We start from the raw sequence: 16,974 nt of genomic DNA on the forward strand, positions 1-16,974 counted from the left end.
GAATCCGACCAGGAACGACGCGTTATTTGGAAAATACGGGAGATGTGCCGAAATTTTCATGCAAATTGTGATGTGGCAAAATGCCGGCTGGACTCGCACTGATCTAGTGCACGGTACTGTACAAAGATGATACAAAACAAGAAGATACCAGTGCAAGTTTCATGAAACTTTTTATTCAACAAGTATTTCATTATGATTCTGCCAAGATGATCAAATGAACAGCAAGGCATAAAAAACATGAAATAGTTAAGAGATTTTATTCTAATAGCTTTAATTACAGTGCTTGTTTGTCGAAATGAAAACTGAAAACAAGTATACAAAACAGTTGATTACTAATTGTGTATTGAAAGCAATAAAGGTTTCCACAACACTAAATAAACCAGTTCTGATAGTTCCTCAAGTTAAAGTTTAACAGCTCCAGCTTCTTCAGTGTTTATCAAAATACAAAAGAAAAGTAAAGAGGTCTTTTTTCTGATGGCAAATCTGAACCTTGCAGTATGAGGGATGCCAAGGGTTTTCACACATATACAGATATGGGATTGTTCCAAAATGGGATTGAATACTTCTAGAGTGGAATGACTCTCCAAACTCTCATGCTTTTTTTTTTTTCCTAGACGCTATACATAGATGTTTGGTGTTTTTCATGGCAATTCTTACGTTCAGTACAGTACTTTCTGCCTATAGAGCTTAGGACTAGTACAGGCTGTGCTTTCTGTGGAAAGGTTTGCCTTCTGGAGTGGTTTACACACAAGAAAAGTACAAAACACTTTTGACAACTACAACAGGCTAAAAATGTGACTTCTGGAAAGTATTCAAGTTCAATGGAAACGATCAATCTCACCTGACCCAAAAATCAGAAGTTTAGCATGAGTCTGCAGGCTCATCTAAACCAGGTCCGACAAATCTTTTAACGAGTATGAACAAGTATGAGCTACAGAAAGAGCCAGAGATCTATTAGTTATGATCCGTTCTTTAACCGGATGAAGCTAATTGGGTGTCGATCATTGCTTCACCATTTCAAAAGAATCAAAAGTCACCACATTAGAGCTAGAACAGCAGAAGCTATGTCAAACGTTTGTATGTTGAAGTGTTTTTACTTTTCCTTGACTATTTAAAAAAATACAGAATTCGGGTTAAAAACCAACCACCAAAATGGATCTCACAGATCTCACAACCCAACCGAGATAGTATTCAGCTCTACTGCACAAGGACCACTGGCAACCCTTATGTTAACCCACTTGAATCCCTTCCAAGTACTAAAGAGTGAGTTGATTCTTTACAATAAAAAAGCTGAGTAATATTGCATAGGAGTACCAGAAACTGCCTCATTGGAAACAAAAACTATTTACATTAAATAAGAAACCTAACTGTTTTCAGGCTTGTATTTGCCACATTTACAGCATGATGCAATATATACTGTGACAAAAGAAATGAAAACAGCTTCCGGCACTCAATACCACAAAGTAGCACAGTTTGCCACATTAGAGTAAAGCGAAGGGCGAATAGGAGGAAATAAGAGGGAGGGGTGGAAAAAGAGGGAAGAGGAAGGTTTATGGTTTCATTTCTGGTTTCGGAGCTGATTGGACAACCAGTCCAGTCCTTCATAGAGACCGTCTCCACTAGTGGCACAGGTTGCCTGGATGTACCAGTTCCTGTGACGAAGAGAATGCAGTCCGAGTTTGTCTGTGATTTCTGCTGCATTCATCGCGTTCGGCAGGTCCTGAGGGAAGGAAGAAGAGTCATTTTCTCCCCTACTCGCTGAGAAGAAATGCCCGCCTCCCTAAACCGTTTGTCATCTTGGCTTTAAAGCCAAGAGCTCTCAGAGCTTCTCTTTCAGAAAAACTCAGTGGATTAATTCTATATTCAAGCTATTTCCTCTATACTGACAGAAGTCTCAAAGGTTTAACACCACAATCAAAAGCACGTATTACGGAGTATTGCTCTTCAGAAAGCAGAAGCGAGACAGCTGACATTTGGATCAAGCCATCAAGCCCCTCAGTGTTGACCCAAAACTGCTTACAATTCAAGGTCCGTTTCATTCACCTTCCGCTCGGGAAATGTTTCCTGTGACTGCAGTTACGATTTAAGATCAACTTTTGTCATAAAGTAGTACTCGGCTTAGTACTGCTTCTGTTTATAGTCTACCTTTCCTGCTCCTAGACGAGACTTACGGCTTCTTTACCCTTCACAGCCGAGCCTATGCAATCGACGAAGCAGGATGCTATTCCTTCTGTAAGTTTACTAGTCATATTTAAAACCTGCAACATTTGGGCTTAAGCTACCAAGGCCTTTACAAGCAATAGAAGGCAGAACCCTCAGCTCGCGTTGTGGCCTGGAAGAGTACAGCTCACAGGTCAACACAAGTGCATTAAAAGTCAGCCCAGGGCTTCCACCAACACTGGCAGCGCCCTTCAAACACCCCAACTGAAGAGTTCGGGGAGGTTCCGGCATTCTGGCCTTCCTCTCCGTTTGGAGGAAGCTTGGGCAGGTGCTGTACTTGAGCCAAGCCAACCTTAAAAATCAAACTGGTAGAATTCTTCCCTAAAACTGAAAACACAAGGATTTCTATTAGCCAAGACTGTTCACAAGGATGCTCCTTTCAGATGAGAACAGGGTAATTTAATCTACGGGTTTGTTGTCTTCAACAAAACTGAACATTTACTGAGAGCTTATCTGTGATTACACCGAAAACATGAATGTCCAGTTCAAGATCTCGCACTCACAAGTATGTTGTACGTTTTCAAGAATTCTTACAGAAAGACACCTTTCTTGGGCATACCTGTTTGTTAGCAAACACTAATAAAACAGCATCTCTAAGCTCATCTTCTGCCAACATTCTCATAAGCTCTTCTCTGGCCTCGTTCACTCGTTCTCTGTCATTACTGTCAACCACAAAAATCAGACCTAGAAATAAGCAAACAATCAAGAATAAGCATACACCAGAAGTTATTTACAAATGATAAATACTTAGGGAGGTCAGAACTAAGCTTTGAAGAGAAAATAACGCAAAACAATTTAGTATATATCAGAAAAATACAGTTTTCTTATTACAGTAATCTCATGTCTGAGAGAAGGTCTGTTCTTGCTGAAAGCTGGTGAAAGCGAGTGTTAGCTTGCATTTGTGTTTTTGGAACTTGCGTGCTTCATCTACATAACCACTCAATATTTTCCAGTGAGTAGCAACTCTTGAAAGCCTGTGACAGGACTCAAATGCATGCACGTTATAAAGGCACAGCAGTGGAAGAAGTGACAAACTCTCAATTCATGGGGCAGTTAGAGCTTGTGGTAAAAACTCTGCTTTGAAGCGAAGGCAGAGAGCTGTGACGCTTACAGAAGGAAAGCAAAATTCTGAACTCGCTCTGAGTCAGATGGACAAGGAAGACTGGTTTCTGGATTTCTTCCCATCCCTCTTTGAACCTGCACTGAAGAGCCAGACCAGCACACAAACACACCCTTTTATAATAATAAATATTCCCCCCCGCCCCCCCCCAAGAAACTCGCAAGATTATAATAGCAAGGACATTAAAAAAAACTTTTTAGATTCTGGAAACCTGTGATTTAAGCGTTCAGACTCACCTTGTGTGTTCTGGAAATAATGGCGCCAGAGTGGTCTGATCTTATCCTGACCGCCTACATCCCAGACCGTGAAACTAATGTTCTTGTATTCTACTGTTTCCACATTGAAACCTAAAATAGAAGTTGTGGCAAAAATCTCAGTTAAACATAGTTGGCCCTCAACCTATTGTATTTACCAAGTTACACTCAGAATGTCATCACTAAAGAAGTTATCTTAAAATTTAAATCTACCTTAAATAGGCAGAATCTTACACTGAAGCCCTCAAAGCAAACATGGCTTCTCTGGAACTCCTGCTCCCACCACCACCCCCACTGCAATCAAACTAATGAACAACATTAGCAGCTACAAAATGCAGAGCAAACTACATTGCATCAAAAACCCCTGGTCTCTAAGGACTGCAAATGAGGTATGTCTCTGATCACACAGTTCTCGCAGTCACCCTCCAAAAAGAACGTATCACCTGAGTTTCTCGGTCTAACCTACCTGACGCCACAACACGCTTAGGAGGCCAGACTGCCCTTCTGTGGCCCGTAAAGGGTTGTTCCACAAGCGACTGAAGAGAGGGAACGGAGTGAAAAAACCAGTGTGTCATGTAATCTCCTCCCATGCCGGAGCACTTGGCTGTGCCACCTTCATACCAAGTGTTTGTTCTGACAGTCAAGTCAGGGCACAGCACTAAGTCACTTAAATCAACAGAGCGGCAGCTGAGATAAGATACTACCGCAAACAATAAGACCCAAATCTCAAAGGAAGCAGTTATATAAATGTAAAAATCTTACCTATAGTAGGAATAGTAGTTACTATTTCACCAAGTTTAAGTTTGTACAAAATAGTAGTCTTTCCTGCGGCATCCAGACCAACCATTAGAATACGCATTTCTTTTTTGCCAAAAAGGCCTTTGAAGAGGTTAGCAAAAATATTTCCCATGCTTGAGATATGTTCTCACTGGCCAGTGAAGTCTAGAGGGAAAAGATCACAGTATCACTCATGAGTTACCAATGGCTGTGTTCTGACCAGGGCATAATCAACCACCAAAAAAAAGTATCAGATAGTAGGAATTCTTTAGATACCCTCAGCCACCACTGTACTTTTTCCCCCACACTGAAACAATACAAAGATGAACATAGATGCCAAAACTTACTCCTTATAAAAAGACATTGCTCCGAGTGCTTTAAATCTTTCAAATATTCTTTCAGAGCTTTGAGTATGAAATGCTGTTCTCAAACTTTTGTTTGCAAAATTGATGGTTTGCTTTCAACGCAACTGACCACTTCAGGTAGTTTGTCCCCCATTGTTACAGGATAATTTATCTGCAGCCTAACATGTGACCATAAACCACACTTTTTCTAACTGACCTGCAGTTAAAAAAGGTTTTAAATGTGTGCTCATCTCTTTGCTGCTTAGCACACCAATAGCTGGTCCTTCTTTTGCAAAGGAAACTCAGAATGCAGCTTGGATTCTCTCCTACTCAAAACAGTTTCCTTCCTCTCAAACCCTGAGGAAACAGCCTGTGAATACAACGTAAACACAAAGCAGTATTTTACCTTCATTAACATTGGAGACCTCCTCTAGGAAGCAAATTCACATTTACTAAAATGTAATTAACTATTGAAGGCATTAATGTAATTAACTATTGAAACCATAATGTAATTAACTATTGAAACCATTAAAAAAGGCAGGCTTAGAAATGAATGCTTCTTCCTTCACTGCAAACACTTCTGCTTGGACGCTCAGAAGCGATTAACATCACCAGGAGCTTCCTGTTAGGAACTGGAGAAACTGCCTCTCCACTCCAGCCCTCACGGACACTCCCTGGGCCCTTGCGAGGGAATCCACCCCACCACAACTTGTCCACTTCTTCCCTTCTTCCACAAATCTCCCCTCCTTCCCAAACTTACTACTACACAGTTTACAGTCAGTTTGAAATCAAGAGAACTATTATTCTGCTCACATTAGACATGAAAAAAGCAGCTTGAAAGCTTTACAGTGGGGTGTAGATCAGGATGTTACACGGCGACAGTGATGATTCACACTTCTACTGCCACGTTGTCTAGAAGCTCTGATGTCAGTTTGAAAAGACTGAGCCCAGCTGAAAATACAAGCTTAAGACAGTAGAAGTACATACAGCCAAGACATGTGACATTCAAAGGATGGGTTTCCTGTAAACCAAGTCACACAATTTAAAGCGCAGTATGAAGTCTGAATCATCTTTTGAAGATATTCTGTATTTCATGATGAAGCTGTATGCTTGAAGCAAAATTCTCACTGGAAACAGACTTTACAGAATATCTATTTAAGACAGTTAAAACAAGCTTTGAATAGAAAAGTGCACCACAGAACAAAAATCTTGTCCCGCTCTGTTTAGCTCTATGCTAGGGATGTATGAAGTCTGGCTTCCTCAGCACTGCGAAAGGTCTAAGCAGTTCTGCCCTTCTCAGGAAGCTTTGCTGGATGCAATTTTTAACCCAAAAGTTAAGCACTGTAACATTAACTAAGTCACATGTCTTAGCACAAGCAGCTCCACAGTGAAGTTGAGAGTCCACTCCAGACTCCCTGAATGACATCAATCACCACTTCAACTTGCTAAAGTAACTCAAGTCAAAGATTCATTTATTTTATATGATTGAAGCTCAGTGCGACCAAAACTTGAAAACTAAGCTCATCTATAAGCCAGAGAGGGCAGCCTGGGGATTAAAACCAAACGGAAGGTTTAAAAGATCTATTATTCCACCATTTCCTTCATATTTCTGAAGCACGACCATGAATATTCAACTCCCACTTGAATATACGAAAGCTGTATAAACAGGAAAGTTAATTAGGAAGTAGAGAAAACAGTTTTGCTAGAGTCCCTATTTATCCAAATCACTCACACAGCAGGAAATCTCACTCCCCAGCCCACAACTGCAGCTCTTACTGGGCTGGAAGGGAGGGAGGCTGTAGAGCTTTCCTTTGTCTGCCTGCTCATGCTACCTCTATCTTCTACTTCATCTGAAAAGCAATAGTCAGGGTTGAACTGTAACCTTTCACCAGAGCTCTCGTAACCCTCCAAAATGAGTGGAAGAGCTTTTGCAGCAAGAGAACCTTACAAGTCCTCCAAAAGAATGCACTGCTTTTGTTTCTGCATGTTTAAAAGCATAATAGGTTATTAAATGCTTGGATCAATAGCAGTAATCAGCTAACACAGTAAAATCTTTGCATTAACATCCACGACATCTTTCCACACCCTGGAGAAGTCGCAGTCCGCTCAACGAGTTGCTGACACTTGGCACTAAGAGTAGTGAATCCCATTAGATCCTTGTTTTCCTGGCAGCTATTTCCAGTTAAAGTCTGCCCTCCACCACTGAAGCTGCTTTTATACCACCCATCCTCCCTATTTTTACTTTTGTGAAGAATAAGAAGTTAAGATACATTTAAGCACTTAGTTTCCATTTTGTTCTCTTCCACATTCCTACTATCCAAACCACTTCTGTAACTTACTTGGTACTTTGGGGTGACATTGCAGAAAGTCTGATTTATTTTTACAGGCAGTGAAGCGTAGTTTACAGCCCACCCCTGCAAGACAAATTGTGTGACTAGAAAATAGCAGAATCATTCCTGTCTAGAAGAAAAATACTAGAAGAAACCCATCTGCAGAACTCCCACAAACCATTGTGGGTCCCACCAGTTACTTGTTGGATGCTGCCCCAGCAGCAAAGAGGCGAAAGAGAGGGTCTCTGTCTTCACCATCGGCAGGACCATCCTCTGACCAGCAGCTATAATCACGTTCATCTATTGCCACAGAAAAGGAAATCATACTCCCACGGTTTTGTACATTACACTCCTCTCCCTACGCTGTCCCTGCCAGTATTTCATTACTTTCTATTATCTAAGCAAAAGCACCTCGAGTTCTTTCCCCAGTATCAATAAAATCCTCAACCAAATCATCGTTAACAACTGTGACCAGCCATCGGGTCTCTGCTTTTTAGGCCATTTATGCTGTCAAACAGCGTGGACACTACCACAGCAGAAACTGCCGCGACAGTTTAGAGCTGCTTCCCACTAATACAACTCAGCTGAGGGATCACGCGATTACTTCCAGTGTACTTCAGAGCTGAATCTGCTTACTTTAATTCTCATTTCAGTCCATTAGTTGGACCATGAGAACTAACATACACAGTCTGAAAATACAAAGAAATTTAAGACCCTTTTAGGTTAACCAAGCAATCCTGTCGCTTTTCCGGCATCTTCAACATTTGCCATCTGTATCAAGACTTGCCAATATATTGCCTATGTTCTACACTGACGCTTAACTTTCTCTTTTCCTCAACCCAAATGTTGTCAGTAATTGCTACACTGATCATTTTTGAAGCACAAGTTCAATAAAATGCCAGAAAACGTAAAAGACTATGGCTTGCGAGCTGCTTGTAGTACTTCAGCACATCTTCAGAAGAGGTACTTATCAGGCTAAGTAGGAAGATTTGTGTGTGAAAGAGGACAATTTGAATAAACAGCACACACTATTTTTGCAGAGTATAGCGTGCACGTTCCCTCAGCGCAACTTCAGTTTCTAGAAATGGAAGCTCACCACCCCTCAACAAACCCAGATCAGCCCAAAACTGAACTGTCTGTATGACTCTTCTTTCTCCCAGCCCGTCGAAGCCTTGAAGCACACCTTAACTTAGTCTACTCCACCTCAAGATCCTCACAGCAGTAAAAACCTGTTAGGCAGGTTCAGGTAAGATATAATGTGCCGTTGGTAAACAGCGAGAAAGACATTCACTGGATAAGACTGCAGTTTTGTTTCAGGAAACAAGGTATTTTCAGCAGCCGGTTTTCTAGTAAGTGATACATTTAGATAAGCAATTAGAAGAACAGGCAGCCTTTTTCAGAAAGGCTCAGTGTAATGAGTTAAAAATAAATGAGTGTCTGCAATAGCAGGCAGCCTGGTGTCTGTTAAAGCGATATGGCCCATGAGTAAGAACTAGAATTTGCTTTTATTAATTGTAGGTGGTTAGAATAAGAGCTCTGAGGAATATCGCAAGGCCAAAGATCATTCAACACTTAATCTTCTGCAGCATTTTATATTTAATCATACGCTAATGCATTTTAATGTCATTTCATTCAGGCTGCTTATCTTGAGAAGTCAAATACGCTTCTTGACCTCCAAACTTCTGGGATGAGCTGTCAGTTAAGAAGCCATCCCACAGAAGTATGATCAGAAGAGTATGCAGTACATCAAAGAAAGTACAGCTACATCTTGAAATCTCTGCATAACCTTAATTTTGCACCTCTGGAGAAGTTCTTTTTGACCACAGAGATTAAACTTCACTGAGCCAGGAGTTGTGGCAAATGCCACAGTTTCATTCAGGTTTACACCATTTCTTTAAACACACCATAGCAGACAAAATCAGAGGCTAAGATAGAGGATGCCATATGCATTATTTAGTCAAATTATGCCTGCAGTATAGAAATACATTTATTTCACTTCTGTGTACCAGCACGTACCACATAAGGCTCCCACAGTGAAAAAATAATGCTCAAAACTTTTCAAGTGGCATAACCAAACTTGCTGGGCACAATCATTCTGGCAATCTGTTCTCTATAGCTGAAAAATACCAGCAGCGATGAAGATCAGTCAAGAAAAGCTTAATTCTCTGTCCCTTCTCTGCACAGCACACTGAGATATGGAGGTACAGAGGGCAGTTGTCGTCTCTGGGAGCTATTATGTCTCCCTAGGATGTTCGTATCTTGTTTTAAATGCCCGTTTCGAGGAGAGACAAAGATGGTGCCACTACTAATGACATACTGCATTACAGAGTTATAATCAGTCAAAATACTAATGCTAAAGCACAAGCTAAAACCCCTAACAGTTGCAGGTTTACCAAAAAGCTTTTTCCTAGTTGCCTTCTGCACCTTGTTGCTTAGACACCTATATCAAGTAAAACTGGTGTGCTTATGAAGACAACTGATTTACTACCAAAAGCACGTCTCCATTTAAAGGAAAGTCTCTTGACATTGGCCTAAGCATTAACTCCACCTTTAATACAATTAGAAAAACCCCAAACCCATAATTCCTAACCTGGTATTAAAACAGTAGTTATATCAGTCATAGGAGAACAAAAATTGATCAATTTGTTATTTAACAGAAATATTGATTTGAAATCCAGTCAGTTATCACTAGCTGGCCTGTATCATGTTTCTACTTTATAGCATTCTAGAAGGTTTTAAATTAAAATGTCGAGAGAAGCAAAATATTCATACAAAAGGTCACCAAACGCATGTGTAAAAGAGAGGTGAGAAAGCTTTTTTTAAAAAAAAAATTTCAAGTTCAACAGCTGTTACTGCTGTTACATGCAAGAACAACTGGCAAATAATTTAAAGTGCAAATCTAACTTGGCAGCTTGTTCTTTACAATATAAAGTGTGATTTAAAAGAGAAAGTGCGAAGTGATCCAACAAGAATAGAACACTGCTAAAATTTAGGATTAATCTAGGGCCACAGCATTTCACACCACCACTCAGCAGGCACAGTCAGTTAAGTACAGCGGCGTTCTTTTGAACTTGAAGTAATTTCTTTACAGATTAAAGTGCTCTGTTACAGCAAATTCTGAAAAACGCTCTCGATCAAAACATTTCTTTAAATACAGCCAGGGTGGCCCAATACATGACTATTCCAGCACAGTTACATTCAACTATTTTTAGAAGTTGTTTACTGGCCTTCCACATCTGATAACCTGAGTGAAAGATGACTACTTACCAACTCAAGCCCTTTAACTTTGGGGCCTTAACACTGGAATCTAGCTTAAATAATTTTGATTTGAGTTACCTGAGACTTTAGACCTTACTAACATCACTAGGCATAGACTATGTGTAAAATTTAAGAGTTGCAGCCATTAAAACTAGGGGAGTGTTAACTGTGGAGATCAGAACCTACCATTGCAACAATATTCCCCGCTTCACCATTGGAGGTTCTTTCGCCAAGCATGAGATGGAAAAGGTGTCCTAAATGATCATTACCTTGTTATTTGTCTTTTAGAAGAGGTTAGAGGAAAGGTACTGGCATTGTAGCATCACGTGAAATAAAAGTTGAAGATACATAACTGTACTTGCATCTAAACAGGCATAGCTGGATTTGGCCACCAAAGGCTTGCAGTGACCAACTAAAAAGCGCCCAGATGCATGCTGCATGTTCAAGGCAGATGGAGGACAGGTCAAACCGCAAGTGAGAAGCTAGGTGAAAGAAAATCCAACACAGAGCTGCTCCTTACGTGGCACCTTCGTTCAACCTAAGTAGGTTGAACATCTTGCTGTCTATACACATTACCCAGATAGCACATTTTCCACACGCTGTAACATTCTCTTGAGAGCACTGGGCTCAGAGTGGCAGGAAAACAGAAAATATTTCCACTTACAAGATCAAAACAAGGGCAAAAGAGGGAAAGTTTCCTTTGGGGTCATGTCTATTTCTCAGACACAAGAAGAACTCACTCCTAAAATACTGGTCAAAATAAAAAAAAACCACCACTCAGTATGAAGCAAAGAGGGCAGGTCGTTTGACTTGATATTCAAAACCCAAATCAGTTATTCCGTTATTCTCACCTTCAAGTAGGGGGAGCAAGCTACTTCTGTTTCACAGCAAAATCTCAAAACTATTTTAAGCAGTTATACACTACCATGCATAACTCAACAGCATGCAAACCAACAGGTAGGAAAAACGCATATCTGGTCTGAAAAATATTTTATTTAAAGGATAGGTTGACAGGAAAAGTACAGAAGGAGTCACTGTTCATGCTTTTAGGTAAAGCACATCCATCACCTCCCTGCAGACTGCCTGTAGCTGCTCAGGAAATAAAGCGGTGCCGACAATGTAGTTGTGACACCCTAGTTTGGACTGCGACTTCATATTCACCTGTTAAACGGTGGGTATACTGCTGTGAGAACCGGTTATTACAAAGCATTTCTTTTCAGATACGCTTTGCACAGTTTTTTGAGGCTGAACTGTTCACAAGTTCAAAATCTTAAGTTTTAAGCCAAATATCCTGTTATTCATTCCCAGTAACTGGGCAGTAAGTCAACATTTACACTCATAGTAGAAATGGCAAGAACTCGCATGAGAGCTTCGGTAATAAAATTGGCTTTTGGTTTGGGGAAAATGTCAAAGCAGAGCCTACACAGCTAGTTGTTCGGTACAAGATCAGCGCATGAATAAGAGCTATATTTGACATGAGAATTTTATTAGACTTGAAACATCAGCAGAAGTAGCACCATAGTCCTTCAATGTTTGCATGTGTTAGAAACAAGAAATAAAATTGGATGCTCGCAAGCAGAAAGAAAAAAATGCTGAATAACACAGAAAAACAGCTGCTGTAGTAGGAAGCTGATTATAAACTTCTTTACTCATCAGTTAAAGAAAGGGAATAATGGCCGAGGACAGTGCTAGCTCTAGTACAAGCTCTATAGCATTCCAGTAGCAAAACTTTCAAGAGATTTCTAAAAAAAGAATCAGAACCATTCCTTTTCAGAAAAAGTTAACTTATGTTCACCAAATTTATCCACTGTAAGGCAATCTAGATGCTTCTGAAGGTTGTTGAAATCTGTAAAAATTCTTGCTTGAAAGGCCATCTTTACACATATCAGCAGCTTTCATTTCTAAAGCGATCTTTTATTTTTAAAAAAAGGTGGTTCTTTAAACTTCACCACTGCAAATTCAGCTGGAATCTTGGTTTGTGAGCTTTTTCCTCCTTCCACCAATTAATGTAATCAATAGCTTATCTGATATAATTGTGCCTCAGCGAGATGTATAAATGCTACTGCTTAAAGCAGGTTTTCACACAGGTGTAGCTGGAGCACAGCACAATTTGGTGGATTATAAGGAGTAGAATCCAGCCCCCCACCTCCCACACACACTTTGTTTGCCTTGAAAAGCTGTGACTAGTCCTGCCCCCGACTTGGTCAGCATGACTAACACACTATGTGCACCGAGCAAAAATGCACCGCTCCTGCCCAGTCCCTTTTCAGATTCCGACTGTATTTCACAACTAGGCAATCCTAAAAATTCAGCAAATGCCTCAGACCATCAGGGACTGATTTATGTTCAGGTGTTTGCCTTCTAACAGGATCCAGCAACTATTATGTGTATCACAGACTATCGCAGCAGCAAAGTTTGTCCTGCGTGGACATCTGCTTGAGCCATTTTTACTCCTGATGCTCCACCACAGTAGAAGCGTCAATAAACTTGGCAAAGCAATTGAGTTTAAGAGGTTCAAGCGAGGCGAGTTTCCTCACCCTTTCACCCAATGTAATTACGACAACAGGGAAAGCAGTCCAACAGGGTTCTCGAGCACTGCAGACGCGTTTTTAACAGAGGAAGTCAGTGGCATCATACCAGCCTCGTAAACTTTTCTTTCAGAGAATCCCTTTCTGTAAGATTGTGAGTACTTATACTGACAATTCGATTATAAATCCCATTAAAAAAAAACCAAGTAGCAATCCTCTAGTTCAGCTACAGTTCCTTTTTCCTACAGAAGTGCTCCAAATCAGTAGCAAAAATAGTAATAATGATATTGCCAAATGACCTTGGACAATTTACTTTGACTCGATTTCTTTGCCTGAAAAATAAGGTTAATAGAATATCCTGCAAAGGGGTGTTGTAAGCCTCACCGCTTGCAAAACAAAGTTCAAAGTATTATATAAATAGTTCGCATTTTAGTTATTGACAAAGCTACATTTCAAAACAAGACCTCTGGATACAACTCTAATCAACCTGCGGAATTTGGTTTGGCAAGAGCCTAGCAGCAAAGCAACAAGGTCAATGTCAAACACAACATTTAGGCAGTTTTATGACCCAGCAGAGTTTTAGTTGTGCTCTGCTGGGGCAGACGGACACCTCCATGAAATGGTTCGCATAGCTGGCCTATCACTTTATCAGACAGAGGTTATCAGCCCAAAGTATCATGTTAACTATTCAGAGAGACAGGATATAGTATTTTCAGACAGAATATAATATCCTCCCACCGGGAGCTGCTATGCCAAGGAAAACTGATCTCCTCGACCATCAAACCCAAGCCATGGATGGCAAACAGAGTTTGCTCCAGGCTAAAGCTCAACTTCTTACCACCACCCTCAGCAGAAAGCCCAACTCAGCAGCCAAGGGCTTACGGGAAAACAACCTCTCTCCTACGAGTTTCATCAGAACCTCATTTCCCCTACCGGGCTACCAGATCTCCGAGGTCCGCTACGATGAGGGTTTTCGGGGGGAGAGGAAAACGAGGAAATACCTCTCTCCTCAGGCCCGTTCACGGGCGGGGCAGAGGCCGGAACGAGGGAGTTTGGGGAAGGGAGGAGAAGCCCATCCCGCCGCATCCCCTCTAATTCCTCCGGTAGGGGGAGCGGCGCCGGGCCTTGTGCAGCTGCTGGGGAGTTGGAGCGGTCCCCCCCTCCTGCCCGTGCCCACGCCTCCCCAGCAGGGAAACGAAAGGGCTGGCACCCCCCGGCCCAGCCACCCAGCCCCAAAGGCGTGAGGGGGGGGTTGGATGGGGCAGCGCCCCAGCCAAGCCCGCCGCTCCCCAAGGCCTGCACTGCGGCCTGGCTGCGGCTCCCTCCTCCCGAGCGAGGGCGGTGGGGGGGGGGTGAGAAGGAAGAACGGAAAGAAGCGACAGGACCCGCTCCCCCAGCGCCCGCCGCCCCCTCCCGTCAGCGCCAAGGCCGCGGCGCCTCACACCCAGCCGCGGGCCGCCGCCTCCCCTCGGCGGCCGCAGGGTGTGGGCGGGGGAGCGGGGCGGCGGACAGAAGGGGAAGGGGCTGAAAGAAGGGAAGGGGAGGGCGTCGGTGAACCCACCGGCGTCGGCTGCTGCCCCGGGCAGTGGGTCTGGCTGTCCTCGGACTGTCCCGCTCGGAGCCGGCTCCCCCCGCGCCTCTCGGCCGCTCTCCGCCCAGGCACACAAGATGGCGGCGCTCGGCGGCCACGTCAGTGCCAGCCCCGCGCGCGACACCACGGGTAACCGAGGAGGGCAGCAGGGGGCGGGGCCGAGCGGGGAATGGGCGGGGCTACGGCAGGCAAGCCGCAACGCTGGAAAGGCGCGGGAGGGGGCAGGTCCCGCCGCCTGACCACGCCCACTCGCTTGGCCACGCCTCGCCGCTCCCCCTCCCACCCGGCTCGTGACCGGATGCGGCGCGGCGCGGGGCGGGGCGCGCGCCGTGGCGGTGTGCACCGTGCGGCGTGTGCGGGGCCGTGCATCCCCCCCCGGCGGGGTGCGGGGGGCTGATGTGCACCGTGCAGCGTTGCCCCTTGCCGGGGGAGGGTCTTGCCGGTGCCGTGCAGCATCGCTCCACACGCCTAGGCCGCGCGGGGGTGCGCGCTTGCCTCGTGGGGCTTGATGCACGCGTGCATGCAACGCGGTTTGCAGCGTGCCGGGTTGCGTGGGAACACGTACGTGCCTCGTGGGACGTGGGACGTGGGACGTGCACGCCTTCCTGGGGCCTGCGCGCGTCGTGCAGCATTGCTACATGCGTGCGGCATCGATGCCGTGCAGCGCTGCCCTGTGTGCTCAGGGATGTGCTCGTGCCTTTTATATATATATATATATGTATATATGTATATGTTTTGACACTGTCTCCCACAGCATTCTCCTAGAGAAGCTGGCGGCTCACGGCCTAGACACGTGCACTCTTCACTGGGTAAAAACCTGGCTGGACGGCCGAGCCCAGAGAGTTGTGGTGAATGGAGTTAAATCCAGTTGGCGGCCGGTCACGAGCGGTGTTCCCCAGGGCTCAGTACTGGGGCCGGTCCTGTTCAATATCTTTATCAACGATCTGGACGAGGGGATCGAGTGCTCCCTCAGTCAGTTTGCAGATCAAACCAAGTTGGGCGGGAGTGTTGATCTGCTGGAGGGTGGGAAGGCTCTGCAGAGGGACCTGGACAGGCTGGATCGATGGGCCGAGGCCAACTGTATGGGGTTCAACAAGGCCAAGTGCCGGGTCCTGCACTTCGGCCACAACAACCCCAGGCAACGCTACAGGCTTGGGGAAGAGTGGCTGGAAAGCTGCCCAGAGGAAAAGGACGTGGGGGTGCTGGTTGACAGCCGGCTGAACATGAGCCGGCAGTGTGCTCAGGTGGCCAAGAAGGCCAACGGCATCCTGGCCTGTATCAGAAATAGTGTGGCCAGCAGGAGCAGGGAGGTGATCGTGCCCCTGTACTCAGCACTGGTGAGGCCACACCTCAAATCCTGTGTTCAGTTTTGGGCCCCTCACTCCAAGAAGGACATGGAGGTGCTGGAGCGTGTCCAGAGGAGGGCAACGAAGCTGGTGAAGGGCCTGGAGCACAAGTCTGATGGGGAGCGGCTGAGGGAACTGGGGGTGTTCAGCCTGGAGAAGAGGAGGCTGAGGGGAGACCTCATCGCGCTCTACAACTACCTGAAAGGAGGTTGTAGCGAGGTGGGGGTCGGTCTCTTCTGCCAAGTAACAAGCGATAGGACGAGAGGAAATGGCCTCAAGTTGTGCCAAGGGAGGTTTAGATTGGACATAAGGAAAAATGTCTTTACTGAAAGAGTGGTCAGACCTTGGAACAGGCTGCCCAGGGAAGGGGTGGAGTCACCATCCCTGGAAGTATTTAAAAGACGTGTAGATGAGGCGCTTAGGGACATGGTGTAGTGGGCATGGTGGTGTTGGGTTGATGGTTGGACTCAATGATCTTAGAGGTCTTTTCCAACCTTAATGATTCTATGATTCTATGATTATATATATATATATATATACACATTGGAAAGCTGCCTGTGCATCCTGCCACGGGGTTCATGCATGTCTGATATCACTGCTGCGCTCCCCACCTTCACGGCTTCTGCATCTGCTGGTTATCCATGTATTTACTACGTAGGTGCAGAGAGAGAGTCAAAGAAAATCCTTCAGGCTCTTTTATCCGAAATAAAGCAGGGCTGCAGGGAGGGCCCCCTTTGCTGGGCTGCTTTGCTGCCACTTCAGTTCACCTTTGAGACAAAACAGAGAGGATTTGGTATAATTTTCACTGTGTCTGGTGCTGGAAAAGGCTAAACAGATGAGAGGACCCACAGGATGAGTGTGCCGGGTGCTGCTCCGGTCCTTCTGTGCCTCGGTTTCCCTATGCATGGAAAAACCCTTTTCATTTTTTCACCTTAATAATACACAGATGTGGTAGAGAATAGGTGAACATGGAGCAATTTTTTAATTGCACATGGAAAAAAAAATTCATGTGGTTCAAAAGCTCAAGAGATCAGTCTAGAAACAACTATTAGCCCATGGGTGCAATAAATTTAGGATTATTTCCTTTCTGTTTTGGGGTAGCTTTAAGATAAATCGAGGTCCTGTGCTGTCCCAGGCTAAATACTAAATGCTAAATACTAAATACTTCCTTTATTAAAGACAGGAAGAGGAGTTTTGAAAGACAGC

General features: G+C 44.2%; 2 protein-coding genes across 2 annotated transcripts in view; both read right to left on the bottom strand.

Moving 5' to 3' along the window:
* The window catches only part of GUK1 (guanylate kinase 1), a 40,937-nt gene extending 26,460 nt beyond the window's left edge, over nt 1-14,477 (bottom strand). The window contains exon 1 of the mRNA XM_075144355.1: nt 14,393-14,477. The gene's annotated coding sequence lies outside the window, so the exon portion shown is untranslated. The remainder of the gene's footprint in view (nt 1-14,392) is intronic.
* ARF1 (ARF GTPase 1) lies at nt 154-14,526 on the bottom strand. Its single transcript, XM_075144359.1, has 5 exons — nt 14,393-14,526; nt 4,357-4,536; nt 3,577-3,687; nt 2,780-2,904; nt 154-1,720 (listed from the first exon to the last, which is right to left on the bottom strand). Exons 2-5 carry the CDS (start codon nt 4,502-4,504, stop codon nt 1,559-1,561), a joined length of 546 nt encoding a protein of 181 aa, XP_075000460.1. The 5' UTR covers nt 4,505-4,536; nt 14,393-14,526; the 3' UTR covers nt 154-1,558.
* Between the last annotated feature and the right edge of the window lie 2,448 nt (nt 14,527-16,974).

This window comes from Calonectris borealis, chromosome 2 (genome assembly GCF_964195595.1).
Source record: "Calonectris borealis chromosome 2, bCalBor7.hap1.2, whole genome shotgun sequence".
NCBI lineage: Eukaryota > Metazoa > Chordata > Aves > Procellariiformes > Procellariidae > Calonectris > Calonectris borealis.

Excerpts from the sequence above, each read along its gene's own strand:
- ARF1 (XM_075144359.1), bottom strand. The coding sequence starts at position 4,504 with ATGGGAAATATTTTTGCTAACCTCTTCAAAGGCCTTTTTGGCAAAAAA. Across the intron at positions 2,905-3,576 it reads TTATTTCCAGAACACACAAG|GTCTGATTTTTGTGGTTGAC; the intron begins GTGAGTCTGAAC and ends GCTTATTTCTAG. Across the intron at positions 1,721-2,779 it reads TAGTGTTTGCTAACAAACAG|GACCTGCCGAACGCGATGAA; the intron begins GTATGCCCAAGA and ends TCCTTCCCTCAG.